This window comes from Lutra lutra, chromosome 12 (assembly GCF_902655055.1).
Source record: "Lutra lutra chromosome 12, mLutLut1.2, whole genome shotgun sequence".
In the NCBI taxonomy this organism is placed as follows: Eukaryota; Metazoa; Chordata; class Mammalia; order Carnivora; family Mustelidae; genus Lutra; species Lutra lutra.
The window spans coordinates 84,775,902-84,789,050 of NC_062289.1; the positions used below are offsets into that span (position 1 = coordinate 84,775,902).

At 48.9% G+C, this 13,149-nt stretch overlaps 1 protein-coding gene across 2 annotated transcripts in view; it reads right to left on the reverse strand.

Moving 5' to 3' along the window:
- The window catches only part of CFAP251 (cilia and flagella associated protein 251), a 66,387-nt gene extending 53,986 nt beyond the window's left edge, over positions 1-12,401 (reverse strand). Inside the window, exons 1-4 of one of the 2 annotated variants that reach the window (XM_047698381.1) lie at positions 12,376-12,401; positions 8,925-9,278; positions 5,838-5,978; positions 4,293-4,402 (exon numbers count right to left, since the gene is read on the reverse strand). In XM_047698381.1, the coding sequence (XP_047554337.1) occupies positions 4,293-4,402; positions 5,838-5,978; positions 8,925-9,098 (425 nt within the window). In that variant the 5' untranslated portion in view covers positions 9,099-9,278; positions 12,376-12,401. Of the gene's footprint in view, positions 1-4,292; positions 4,403-5,837; positions 5,979-8,924; positions 9,279-10,416; positions 10,633-12,375 lie in introns of those variants that run through there. The other variant, XM_047698379.1, reaches the window with a different exon arrangement.
- Between the last annotated feature and the right edge of the window lie 748 nt (positions 12,402-13,149).

Consider the following 13,149-nt stretch of genomic DNA (forward strand, 5'->3'; position numbering starts at 1 on the left):
TTTAAAAAATAATAAAACTCAGCATTAAAAAAATAATTAAAAAAAATAAAAAATAAATTTAAAAAATAAAAAATAAATTAAAAAAATAATAACTCAGCATTATGCAAACGTGCCGTTTGTTCTCTTCATGAAGTCGACTGTCACCCACTACTGAGCGCTGATTCCATGCCAGGCACAAAGGACGGAAAAATGGAAAAAAAGATGCTGAGGACAATACCCAGGGAATACTCAGGGAAACGAGCGCCCTCCCACCTAAGCGGGAATGAAATCAAGCACAGGCTTTCTAGACAGCAACTTAGCTGCACCTGTCAAAATTTTAAATGCACACACCCTAGGACTCAATAATTCCTCTTCTACAGCTTTTTCCCAGAAAATAAATAGCGATAATATAGATAAATATAAAATCATGTTCATCGTGGCACTGCTTTAACAGTAAAGAATCTTGAAACACAAATATCCACGGATGTGGGAACTGTTAAAAAAAAAAAAACATTATGACATAACCATATAATGAAAAACTAGGTTACTTGCAAAAAGAATGAGGCAGGGGCGCCTGGGTGGCTCAGTTGGTTAAGCGGCTGCCTCCAGCTCAGGGATCTGGGATCGAGTCCTGCATCAGACTCCCTGCTCAGTGCAGAGCACGCTTCTCTCTCTCCCTCCACCTGCCGCTCTGCCTACCTATGCTCTCTCTCTTTGCCAAATAAATAAATAAAATCTTAAAAAAAAGAAAAAAAGAATGAGGCCGATGTGGCAAGGTGACCAAAATTTTGAGAAAAAAGCAAATTGCCGAACAGTGTAGGTAGCTTCATCCTGCACGAGGGAGAGAGAGTGCACACATTTCTGTGCACGGAAGAGTCTAGAGGAACAGATTCTAAACTAAACAAGAATGACTCTGGAGATGTGTCTGGGTGAGGAAGGACTCACTTTTTTTTTTTTCCCTCATTCACTTCTATACCGTGTCACTCGCAAGACTGTAGAACTCTAAGAAGCAGGAAAAACCTGGTCACATGCAGAATTAAATGAGATATTTAAATGTCTAAGCGAGCCAGAGAAACACAACAGAAGCAAGGATGTGGGTGATCGTGAGTGAGTGGGGGGAGGGAAGGCCGGGTGGTATGACGTCCTAATCCAGGATCGTGGGCTGGTGGTTCCCCATTGTTTTTCATTACACAGCCCTTGTTACAGGAAATATCAGCAGGCCTCGTAGGTCACTCCAGTGCCCCAAATGGCTGGGACCAAGTCTGTGCCCCAGCTGAAGACCTGGCTGGTTCTCTGTCACCGGAGAGGACTTCATCCCCCCTGGGAAGTAGCCCCCAAAATCATTTGAGAGAAGGCAGCCCTAACATTGCTGTGAATGACACAGTGATGTCCTTAGTGGGGAAAAGCATCTTATCCCTGTGGCTTTCCAGAATTAAACGGAGAGCCAGTGATGTCAGCTGGGCCTGTTCTGGAAACATATTGGTGGGAAGAGGATCTGTTTATTTTTCTCAGGAATGGGTGATGGTTAAGAAAATTTAACATATCACAGCCGCTGATGGATTAAATTTGTGATTCTAATTTAAAGCCGTGGTTGATTCAGACTTGTGATTTTACATTCAAATCACACTGGTTTATAAACAATATTAGAATACTTATGAGAACTTAAGATTTGCTATAGTTATGTCTAATTTATTAGATTTACAAGAATTCCTTAAGTATGGGTGAAGGGCTTATTTTTTAATCAGACTACTAAAGAACTTAGAGATAAAACCAAATATATTCAATTTCTAAGTGCAGTTTAAAAATGTTTAAAAGGAATTAATAATCAAATTTGTGAGTGGGGCCAAACATTAATCAAAACCCCCTTAAAGGCAATTGTAAAAATATGCTAGATTTATAAAAGGAGTAATATTTATAAGTTGAATAAAAAGCTTAAGGAAAAATTATGGTTCTTAGTTTATCACTCTAATAAAGTGAATATTTTTTTTTAAGATTTTATTTATTTATTTATTTGACAGACAGAGATCACAAGCAGGCAGAGAGGTAGGCAGAGAGAGAGGAGGAAGCAGGCTCCCTGCTGAGCAGAGAGCCCGATGTGGGGCTCGATCCCAGGACCCTGAGATCATGACCTGAGCCGAAGGCAGCGGCTTAACCCACTGAGCCACCCAGGCGCCCCAAGTGAATATTAATTCTAAAACCAAGTAATCTTTTCTGGGTCCCAAAGTCATCATTTACTATATCATAAAACTCGTATTGACATATTGAATTATTAACCACAGATGCACTTTACTTTGCAATTAAAAAGAAAAAAATCACTGCCAGAGTCACCCCTAGTCTAGTCTGGGAGACAGCTTTATAAGCAAGAGAAAAGCAAAGAGGGGCGCCTGGGTGGCTCAGTCAGTTAAGCCTTCAGCTCAGGTCATGATCCCAGCATCCTGGGATCGAGCCCCGCATCAGGCTCCCTGCTCGGCAGGGAGCCTGCTTCCTCCTCTCTCTATGCCTGCCTCTCTGCCTACTTGTGATCTTTGTCAAATAAATAAATAAAATCTTTAAATTGTTTTTAAAAATCATATTTTTATGATGGGGCAACTGGATGTCTCAGTCAGTAAAGCATCTGGCTCTTGATTTCGGCACAGGTCATGATCTCAGGGTCCTGGCATGGAGCCACATGTCGGGCTCTACACTCAGTGAGGAGTCTGCTTGAGGATTCTCCCTCCCTCTTCTTCTGCCCATCCCCCACTCACACTGTCTTGCTCTTAAATAAATAACTAAATCTTTTCTAAAAATTGTGGAGATGGTCAATTTTATGTTATGTGTATTCTAAATCACCATCCTGGAGGTTGCGTTGCAGAGTGAAGCTGCAGAGGAGGAGGCTGGCCAGGCGGGTGTAGGGGGGCAGGGGCAGCAGAGGTGGGTTTAGAAGGCCTCTGGGAGGAGATGCAACAGGGCTTGGGGACATTTTAGCAGGAGATATCCACGGGACATCCAGGTGGAATGTTCTCCAGCAGCTTCCTCATCCATGAAAAGAGGAATTCTGAGGTGGTTATGGGGATGAAGATGGTGTGGTATCAACCCCAGGTCTGCTCCCTCCCGGCTGGAGAACAGGACCAACCGCAGCCTCACCATCTTGGGCCAGAGGAAGCAGAGTCTCAGAAGGTGGGTGAAAACCAAGGGGACGTGGCATCAGAGAAGCCAAGGAAATGAAGAGTGTCAAATGCCACTGGGCCGTCTAGTAAGAGGAGGACCAGGATTAAGTAACAGGGCCCTAGGAGGTCACCAGTCACCTGGGAGACCTGTATCTTAGGACATCCAACCTAACTTTCCAGAACACCTAAGAGCATTAAACACGACTTCTTCCTAATCATCCCCAACTGGACTCATCCACCCCCCACATCACCAACCCCCACAACCCAACCAGGGCCTACAATCTTATCAATTAATCTAGCACTGCACTCTGCCTCTAGGACCAGAAATGAAGAAAGAAAACACACATGAACATCTATCATGGGCGATGTGCTGTGCTCTACTGGTCTTCACGACAGGCCTGTAAGGTAAGTGTAGTGTACTGAGGGCCCCATCAGTAGTCAGGTCCATCCAGAGCCTCAGGATGTGAGCATTATATGGGAATAGGGTCCTTGCAGATGTGTTATCTCAGATGAGGACGGGTTAGGATGGATCCTAAAACCAATGACTGCTGAACTCATAGAAGAGCAGACACAAAGAGACACACAGGAGACAATGCCATGTGAAGACAGAGGCAGAGACTAGAGTGATTGGTCTACCAGCCAAGGAACACAAGGGCTACCAGCCACCACCAGCATCTGGGAGAGAGGTCTGGAGCAGGTTCTCCCTCAGAGCCCCAGAAGGAACCACCCCTTTGGGCACCCTGATTTCAGACTTCCAGCCTCGTGAACTGTGAGGGAATAACTTTCTGTTATTTTAAGCCCCTCTGTGCGTGGTAATTTCTTAGAGCAGCCCACGGAAACTAAAACAGTGGGTATGATCAGCCTCTTTTTTTGTAGATGGGGAAAATCACTTCACTTCTCTGGGCTAGTGTCAACCTCCCTCATCTACTCTGGGACAACGCCAAACCAAGTTTCTGGGCCTAAAGAGCCAAGAATTGTAAATGGGGAAATTCAAGAAGGTAACGCCACTCGACCGGGCCTCAAGGCAACAGGACGGCCAGCCTCCCCAGGCCGCTTCACCCTCACCTGGCATCCCATCGCTGGCTTCTACAAGCCCAGACGGGCATTTCTCATTTGTTGCTGATACGCTACACTGAGTAGGGAAAAACAGGCCTGCGCCACGCCTACCCTGTGAAGGAGTCCCAGATGATTATCAGGCAGTCGGGCCCTTTGTCAGCCGTGGCAATCCACCGCCTGTCTTCACTGACGCAGAGGCAGGAGATCACGTTAGCGTGGCCCTGCGGAAATGCAGAGAAAATGCTCTGAAGCATTCAGGATGGCCGGAGAGGCCAGGGCCCCACAGAGAGAACTGAGCTCCCCTTCCAGGTTCATCAGGCTGAAAATTCCACTCCAGTGGCCTTTCCCTGGCATTTCTCCACAGCCAGTGGTTTTCCGATTTTCTCTCCCTCAAAACCCCTGAAGGGTAAGCCACACTCCCCACAAGGACAGGGGCTCCCTACAGATCTAGGCATGTGCCCAACTCTGAACCCAGGCGCGGAATAAATGTCGGGTTCTGCCCTACCTCCAGCCCCCTTGAAGCCCTGCTGGCCTCATCTCCCTTAAACAGTGTCTGCTCAGGCCACGGAGCAGATCTGGAGCAAAAGCCTCTTTGCTGGTCTCTCTGCTTTTGTTTCTATCCCCCCACAATCCTTTCCCAGTAACTCAGGAACCTTCTAGAAACAAACAAGATGCTAGTGCTCCCTGCCAGGAAATAGCCCATTTCCTCCCTCCTTCCTCTCCCCTTGCTCACTCCGTGTCAGTCATACCAGCCTTCTTTCTGGACCCCATGGGCAGGCCTGCAAACCTGGAGCTCCCTGGGTCTGGACTTCTTCCCAAACTGCCCCTGGTTCGTTCATTCTCCTCAGTCAGTCAGATCTCGGCACAAAGGGCACATTTGCCAGCCCACCCAACTGGAGGGCCATCTCTCACTCCTGATCTCTCTCCTGCAGCGGCCCACATTCCTTTGGAGTGCTTGTTGTAATTCGTAATTGTGTATTTATGAGACTATAAGCTCCATGAGGGGTGAGGGACTAGATCTATTTTGTTCATGACTACAGACCCAGAATCTGAAACAAAGAGGTTCTGACAAATACTTATGGAATGAATGAATGGATGGATGGATGGATGGATGGATGGATGGTCAAGGCCACTCCCAGCCACCTGACTCTGCAGGAGGCCAGACACCTACCTGGCATGGTCCCCATTTCTCAGCCCCTCTGCCTCCTGCTCCTTCCTCGCTCTGCAGACATGAACTACCCCCTCTCCCTCTGCCCTCAGCACTGTGCTCAGTGCTGCACATTCAACGAAGCTCCAAGAAGGGCTGCTTGCTGGGCTTGTGTGTGTCTCTGGACATCTAGATGCAAATTTTGCACCCACATGGCGTGGATCCCTGAGTACCGACTAGGCTTTTGAGAACCCCTCTGTGATGTTTTTGACCTAGGCATTGACTTAAGGAAGGTCCTTATTAAAATATATGTCCAGGGGCTCCTGGGTGGCTCAGTCAGTTAAGCGTCTGCCTTCGGCTAAGGCTTTGATCTCAGGGTCCTGGGATCGAGCCCCATGTCAGGCTCCCTGCTCAGCAGGGAAGTCTGCTTCTCCCTCATGCTCTCTCTTGCTTGCTCTCTCAAATAAAAAAAATAAAATCTTAAAAAGCAACAACGAAAACTTGCATACCTGAAGATGGTGCTGAGTATTCTTGAAGACATCGTAGATGACAGCAGTGTGAGCACAGACGTACAGAAGAACTCGCTGGTTTTCATCTCGAATGTAGTAAACAGGAAGAGAACTGTTCCATCCGAAAGACCAAGTCATGGTCTGGAAGACAAAGGCAAGACCAGCAAGACACTGAGTGTGCCGAGCCTGGAACTGTGATGCCAGGCACCCCTGGCACAGCCTCTGGAGGGCAAGGATTTCACATCATCAGTCCAAAGTGAGGAGGATCACTTCGAGAACGTCCTCAACCGCATGCTAGGGCGCGGAGGACCCTCGAATCCATGATGCCGAGTGAAAGGGGCCACACACAGTGCAGGGTCAGTCCAACCCATAGAGATGGAAAGGAGCCCATTGGCTGCTGGGGGCCTGGGGAAGGTGGGCAGGGAGTGACGGCTCGGGGATATGGATTTCTTTTGTGCGGGATGAAAATGTTCTGGAATTAGACAGTGGTGATGGCTGCACAACCTTGTGGACATGCTAAAAAAGGAATAAATGGTACGCTTTAAAAGGGTCAATTTTACGAGGATGTGGAGAAATTGGAACCACTGGGCACTCTTGGTGGGACTGTAAAATGGTGCAGCTGCTGTGGAAAACCCCAGGGAGATCTCGCTCTCCAAACACTGAAAGCAGAATTAGTGTATCATGCGGCAACGACACTTCTGGGTACCTAGCTCAAAGATCTGGAAGCGGGGTCTCAAAGAGACATTCACACGCCCACGTTTAGAGCAGCATACTTCTCAGAAACCAGAAGGTAAAAGGAACCCAAATATCCAGTGACGGATGAATGGATAAACAAAATGAGTGTTGTTCGGGCTTCCACAGGAAAGAGATCCAATGTTCTACAACGTGGATGGGCCTTGGGGACATCACGTAAGTGAAATCCACCGGTCACAAAAAGACAAATACAGTAGGATTCCACTGACATGGTCCCAAGAGGAGTCAGATCCATAGAGACAGAAAGTAGAATGGTGGTTGCCAGGGGCAGGGCTGGGGAACAGGGAGTTGTTCAATGGGTAGGGAGTGTCCTTTTCGCAAGATGAGTTCCAGGCATTGGTTGCACCACAGTGTGAATGTACCTACTATGATGCTGTACACTTCAAAATGGCTAAGATGGGGGGCGCCTGGGTGGCTCAGTTGGTTAAGCAACTGTCTTGGGCTCAGGTCAGGATCCCGGAGTCCTGGGATCAAGTCCCACATCAGGCTCCCAGCTCCATGGGGAGTCTGCTTCTCCTTCTGACCTTCTCATCTCTCATGCTCTCTCTCACTGTCTCTCTCTCAGATAAATAAATAAAATCTTAAAAAAAAAAAATGGCTAAGATGGTAAATTTTAGGGGTGCCTGGGTGGTACAGTTGGATCAGCAACTGACTCTTGGCTTTAGCTCAGGTTGTGATCTCAGGGTTGTGGGATCCAGCCCAACATCGGGCTCCACAAATAGTCCGCTTAAGACTCCGCTCAGCCTGGGGTACCTGGGTGGCTCAGTGGGTTAAAGCCTCTGCCTTTGGCTCTGGTCATGATCCCAGGGTCCTAGGATCGAGCCCCCGCATCAGGCTCTCTGCTCAGCGGGGAGCCTGCTTCCTCCTTTCTCTTTCTCTGCCTGCCTACTTGTGATCTCTGTCAAATAAATGAAAAAAAAAAAAAAAAAAACAACAACCAGACTCTTCTCTGCCCTTCCCCGCCCCCCCCCCTTTCAAATAAATAAATAAATAAATATTTAAAAGAAAGATGAGGGGCGCCTGGGTGGCTCAATCATTGGGTGTCTGCCTTCGGCTCCAGTCATGATCTCAGGGTCCTGGGATCGAGCCCCGCATCAGGCTCTCTGCTCAGCGGGGAGCTTGCTTCCCCCTCTCTCTCTACCTGCCTCTTTGCTTGCTTGTGATCTCTCTCTGTCAAATAAATAAATAAAATCTCAAAAAAAAAAAAAGAAAAGAAAAGAAAAGAAATACCGGAATGGGAACAGAAAGGAGGTGTCCTCAAGGAGCTAAACAAATTTGTAGAGGGAGGTGGTCTAGAAGAGTTGAGTTCTGCAGTGAGCCCAAGGCTAACAGGGGACCCAAACCCCCGCACACAGGACACTTGCTCTCATTAGCGATATCGCCGGATGTCTTATTAGCCAAAAGCCTTCATGGGCTCCAAAACTTTTTCTATCTTTCAGACTGGGCAAGCCCAAGTTTTGACCTTGAACTCCACTGCTCAGAGGAAACCCAGTCTACAGAAAGGAGGCTGTCAGTTGTCTGCATCTCCCACGAGGTGTTTGCCATCATCCTCGTCAACATCACCATCCCTGCCACCACCACCACGATCATCATCTAGATGTGAACACCCGTCCGGTGCTCACTATGTGTCAGGAACGACATTCAACACGTCAAGTGCCTTCGATCACTTGCAAATCTTCCAAAGGCAGAATCTACAGGGAAAAGGGAGGTGAATCCTAGGAAGCAATTTTCAGTAGCAGATGGAGGAAGAAGGGAAAAAAACCTCCTCTTCCTTCTCTTGGTAAATGGTAATATTTGTGCAGCAAAGGCAGACGCCTGTGGACCTCCTGGGGCCTTTCTCAGTGGCTTTCACTTTTTCCATACCTTTCGCTTTCAGGTCCATCTTCGAATGCGAATGCACAGTTTTAGGAGCCCGTAATGGTTTTAGGTGCTTGTAAAGAGGTATCAAGCCAGCTAAGGCAGAAGAGGCGAGGAGAGGAGGGAAAGGGGAAAGGAATGGAGCAGGAGGAGGAAGTGAGAGAGAAGGGGAAGGGGAGGACAGATCGACCTTGAGTCTCCCACAGGAAACGGCACCCTATGCAACAGACAAACCACGTCCGGAATTTCCTGCCTGGGGAGCAACGCTGTCGGACCCAGATGTCAGGCCCAGATGCAGCGCTCTTGTCACACATGTCCCGCCAGAGCGCTGAACTGAACTTTAAAGCATATGAGTCTATTATTAGTTCAAAAAGGATATTTCTGGTGGTATTTTTCTTCCATATGCATAAAATTCCCTTATTTCACAATGCTTTTAAAGCACTAGAGGAAATTAAAAAGTGCATTACACTCACTTACCAAAGGATACACGCTGGCGCGGTCATCCTTTCGAAACAGTATGTCCTTGCTGGTAGACACCAGTGATTTCTCCGGCATCTCTGCTTTGGACTGGAATTCTTCCTCTCGTCGCTCACTTAAGTCTGATGATCTTTTTTCTTCTCTCCCTTCCTGTCCCAGTTCATCCTGGGGCATCTGGTCGATTTTCTCCCCAAGCTCGCTTGAGGGCTGTGTTTCGGGGAAACTAATCTCTGCTTCCTCGGAACCAGTTTGATCCAAATCAAGAAATTTTAGTTTTGAGCTCAAGTCTCTTAAAGGCTCATTCGTTTCCAAATGCTCTGATTCTAACTCATCCTTTGCCTCGCTAAGGGTTCTCTTAAAAAAGAAATAAAGGAAGATTGTGATTCCAAATACAGTGTGAGCTGTTTGGTTCCCTCCTTTACTTTCCTTTCTGTTCCTACTCAGCCAGCCTTAGTGTTTGCCTCACACTGGAACTATGAACTGTTTCAAAAAGGTGCTGGGGGGTTCCTGGGGGGTTCTGGGGGGCTCAGTTGGTTAAGTGTTTGCCTTTGGCTCAGGTCATGATCCTGGGGTCTAGGAGCGAGCCCCACATTGGGCTGCCTCCTCAGTGGGGAGTCTGCTTCTCCCTTGCCTGCTCTCCCCCTGCTTGTCCCCCTCTCACTCTGTCAAATAAATAAATAAAATGTTAAAAAAATAATAATAATTTTGGGCGCCTGGGTGGCTCAGTGGGTTAAGCCGCTGCCTTCGGCTCAGGTCATGATCTCAGAGTCCTGGGATCGAGCCCCGCATCGGGCTCTCTGCTCGGCAGGGAGCCTGCTTCCTCCTCTCTCTCTGCCTGCCTCTCTGCCTACTTGTGATCTCTCTGTCAAATAAATAAATAAAATCTTTAAAAAAAAAAAAAGATTTAAAAATAATAATAATTTAAAAAAATAAAAAGGAGCTTGGGACGTTTTGTACTTAAATAACACGAATCATGCGTGTGCCAGGTTTATTCTTGGCCTCCGAGCAGAACCACACAGCAAAACCATTTTTCTAAGTGGCACTGGTCATCTCCAAGGATGGGCGAGTCACAGTCACCTCTCCTTGGACCACAGCTGAGTTCTCCTTCAGGGGAACAGCCTACATTACTATGATCTTGCTGACTCTGTTCTAAGACAAGCGCATTCCAACTAACCCCTAGGAACTCTTTCTGTCAGCTCCCCTGCACACCTCCTCCAGGAGGTCTTCCCTGACCATCCTCCTAGCTGGGCTAAGTGTCCTTGATGTTTGTTTTTAAAATATCTCCCATGCGTCTCTCAATCACTGCACTTAGCATGTTGTTTCATGGTGTTCAGGTACTGGTCTGCTTCCCTACACACCCTAGAGCTCCTTAAGAGAATGGACTGTATCTTATTTGGATTATCCCCATAGCCTGGCAAATGGTAAGCATTCCATGATTCCGAATGAACGAATGAAAGAAAGAATAGATGAATGACTTAAAATTACTACTTACTAGGGAAGTTCCTGACATGACTGACTGGGAATCAGTCAGTGTAACTATCTCCGAACTGGTTATGGACTTGGTGATTTGTTGAGGCTTTGCTGTGGTTTCTTCCTGAACGGCAGCCTCCTCCCCCGGTGCTTCTCCAGCCTTTTCCTCTGTTTCTTCTCTGACAGCCTCCTCCTCTTGGCCATATTCTTCCCCCTCTTCCTCCTCCTCCTCCCCTTCTTCCTCCTCCCCTTTCTCTTCCACTCTTTCCTCTTTCTCCCATTCCTCCTCTTCCTCCCCCTCTTCTCCTTTCTTCTCTACTCCTTTGCCCTCCTCCCCTGGCTCCTCTTCCTCCACTCTTTCCTCCTCCTCTGCCTCCTCCCCTTCCCCCTCTACTCCTCCCTCCTCCCCTTCCTCCTCCACTCCTTCCTCTTCCTCCTCCAATTCTTCCACCTCCCCTTCCTCCTCCCCTTCCTCTTCCTCCTCTCCTTCCTCTTCTTCCTCCTCCCCTTCCTCCCCCTCCTCTCCTTCCTCCCCCTCCTCCCTTTCTCTGTCCCCCACCTCCTTTCCCCCTTCCTCCCCCTCCTCTTCTTTCTCCTCTACTCCTCCCTCCTCCCCTTCCTCCTCCTCTCCTTCCTCTTCCTCCTCCCCCTCCTCCCTTTCTTCATCCCCCACCTCCTTTCCCCCTTCCTCCCCCTCCTCTCCTACCCCCTTTTCCCCTTCCTCCCCCTCCTCCCCTTTCTCCTCCACTCCTTCCTTCTCTTTTTCCTCTTCCTCCTCCTCCTGCTGAGGCTCTCTCTGTACTAATATGTCATCTTCTTTTAATTCCTGTTGCAGACTTTCCACCTCTCTATCATATTGATTATACTCTTCTTCCACTTCTGTTTCTTCATCTTTTTCTTCTTCTTCTAGTGGGAACTCCCCTGCACCTGACATTCTTCTTTGTGGAGTTTCCTTTAGAGAAATTTTGACCATAACCATCAGCAGTTCACTCTATTTCCCATTTTAATTTCCTAGTGCATGAACCTATCAATGGACTGTGCAATACCAGTTCTGGTTCCTTTCCACAGGAATAAAAAGAATTTTATACTTCTGGGAAAGCCTGTACCCAATTGGAAGCATATTGATGCCAGGGCCTCTCATCTTTCCAGTAATAACTTTAGAGCCCTGTAACTCATTTTGTATATATTCCTATTCCCACAGGCAAGCAAAATGATAACCCAGGCATCAACAACAATTCTAATAATGTAAATAAGGGCAGAAGCAGCGGCTTAGTGGTTAAAAGGGTGGGCTTTGCAGTCAGCCTCTCCTAGCACCCAATCCTGGTTCCACCACTCACTTGCTCTGAGACCTTGGGCAAGTCACTGTACCCTCAGAGGGCATATGCGCTCACAGGCAGGATAAAAGTGAGAACCCTACATTCTGGGGTTGAGATGACCTATGTAAAATGTTCAGTGCAGCTGCCGCAGAGGGCTTGAGAAGGGCAGCAACCGTTTACAAAGTTTAACAGCCTTCTAACATAGTCGTGAGAGACTATTTATTTCTTCCGACAAACTGGAGTTTGAGGCTCTGGGAGTTGAAATGACTTAATCAGCTCACACCGCTAGAAAGAGGCAGACCTCTCTAACGCTCGGTTCCTCCAGGTGGAAAAAGCAATGCTAAGATTCCAAGCCCGGGGCCTTGAGCACGGGGCCTGCTCCGACTGCAAACTTTGCCGGCGCATCTTGATGCGGGGGCCCAGGGTAGGGGAGGAAAGTGTGGGGGTCTGTGGAGGAGGGGAGGGGGACACAACGCCTAGGCGCGGCTCTTTCCTCCAGCTCAGCTCTCTGAGGCCGCCCCGGCCCCTTCCCAGGTGGGGCGAGCGCCCCCCACCCCCGCGGGGCACCAGGTCCTCCCACACCAGGACCCCCGCCCCCAACTCACGGAGTGCGCCCTCCGACGGCCTCAAAGCCCGGCCCTCCCGCCGCTGGACCCCTCGGTCACCTCCCCAACCTCCAGCGGCCAGTGCTTTCTCCTCCACGCGCTCCCTAGCTACGGTTGCCACCCAAGCCCTGTCCCCAAGGTAACCGCCAACACGGCCGGCGGCCGTAAAGCGGGAGGGCCGGCTGGTGGTCACGTGTCCAAGGCTCCGCCGCGCGCGGGCTGGCACGCCCCCTGGCGGTCCGCGGGGGAGGCGCGCCGCCCGGGCCCCCCTTGGGAAATTAGCCTTCCTGGTCCCAACCACAGTCTTCGGCTCCCTCCCCGAACTTTTTCCCAAGGCGCCGACGTCTGAGAAGCGGCATTGGTGGCTCCCTGCAGTTCTGACTTTCTGAAGGCTAAGTATGAGCTGTTTGGTAAAATCCTCTTTGTCAAAAGCAAACTAAATTTCCCGGCCTCCTGGACACAGCACGGATCGACCCTCCCCACTTTCTCATGGGGCACTACCTGTCCTGCGCAGTATTTCAGCTAGCTGGGAGGACACACTATGTAGGCTACGATATCTTGCTGTTCCTATCACACCATATGTCTGCAAAACCAGCTGGGTTCAATCTATGAGGATCATTTCAAAGTGACTTTCAGCTGCGATCTCACAGAAGCCAGCACACACCGCCATCCTGAGGTTTCTAAAGGGAGATCTGCGGGAAACCAGCCAAAGGCACTGCCGCAGAAAACTCTGGGTGCTCTCATTTTAGGAGAATGTGAATGACTCTCCCCGTCCCCCACCCCCCACCCCAAGCCCCAACGCTGGTTGATTAATAACCATACATCGCAAAAAAG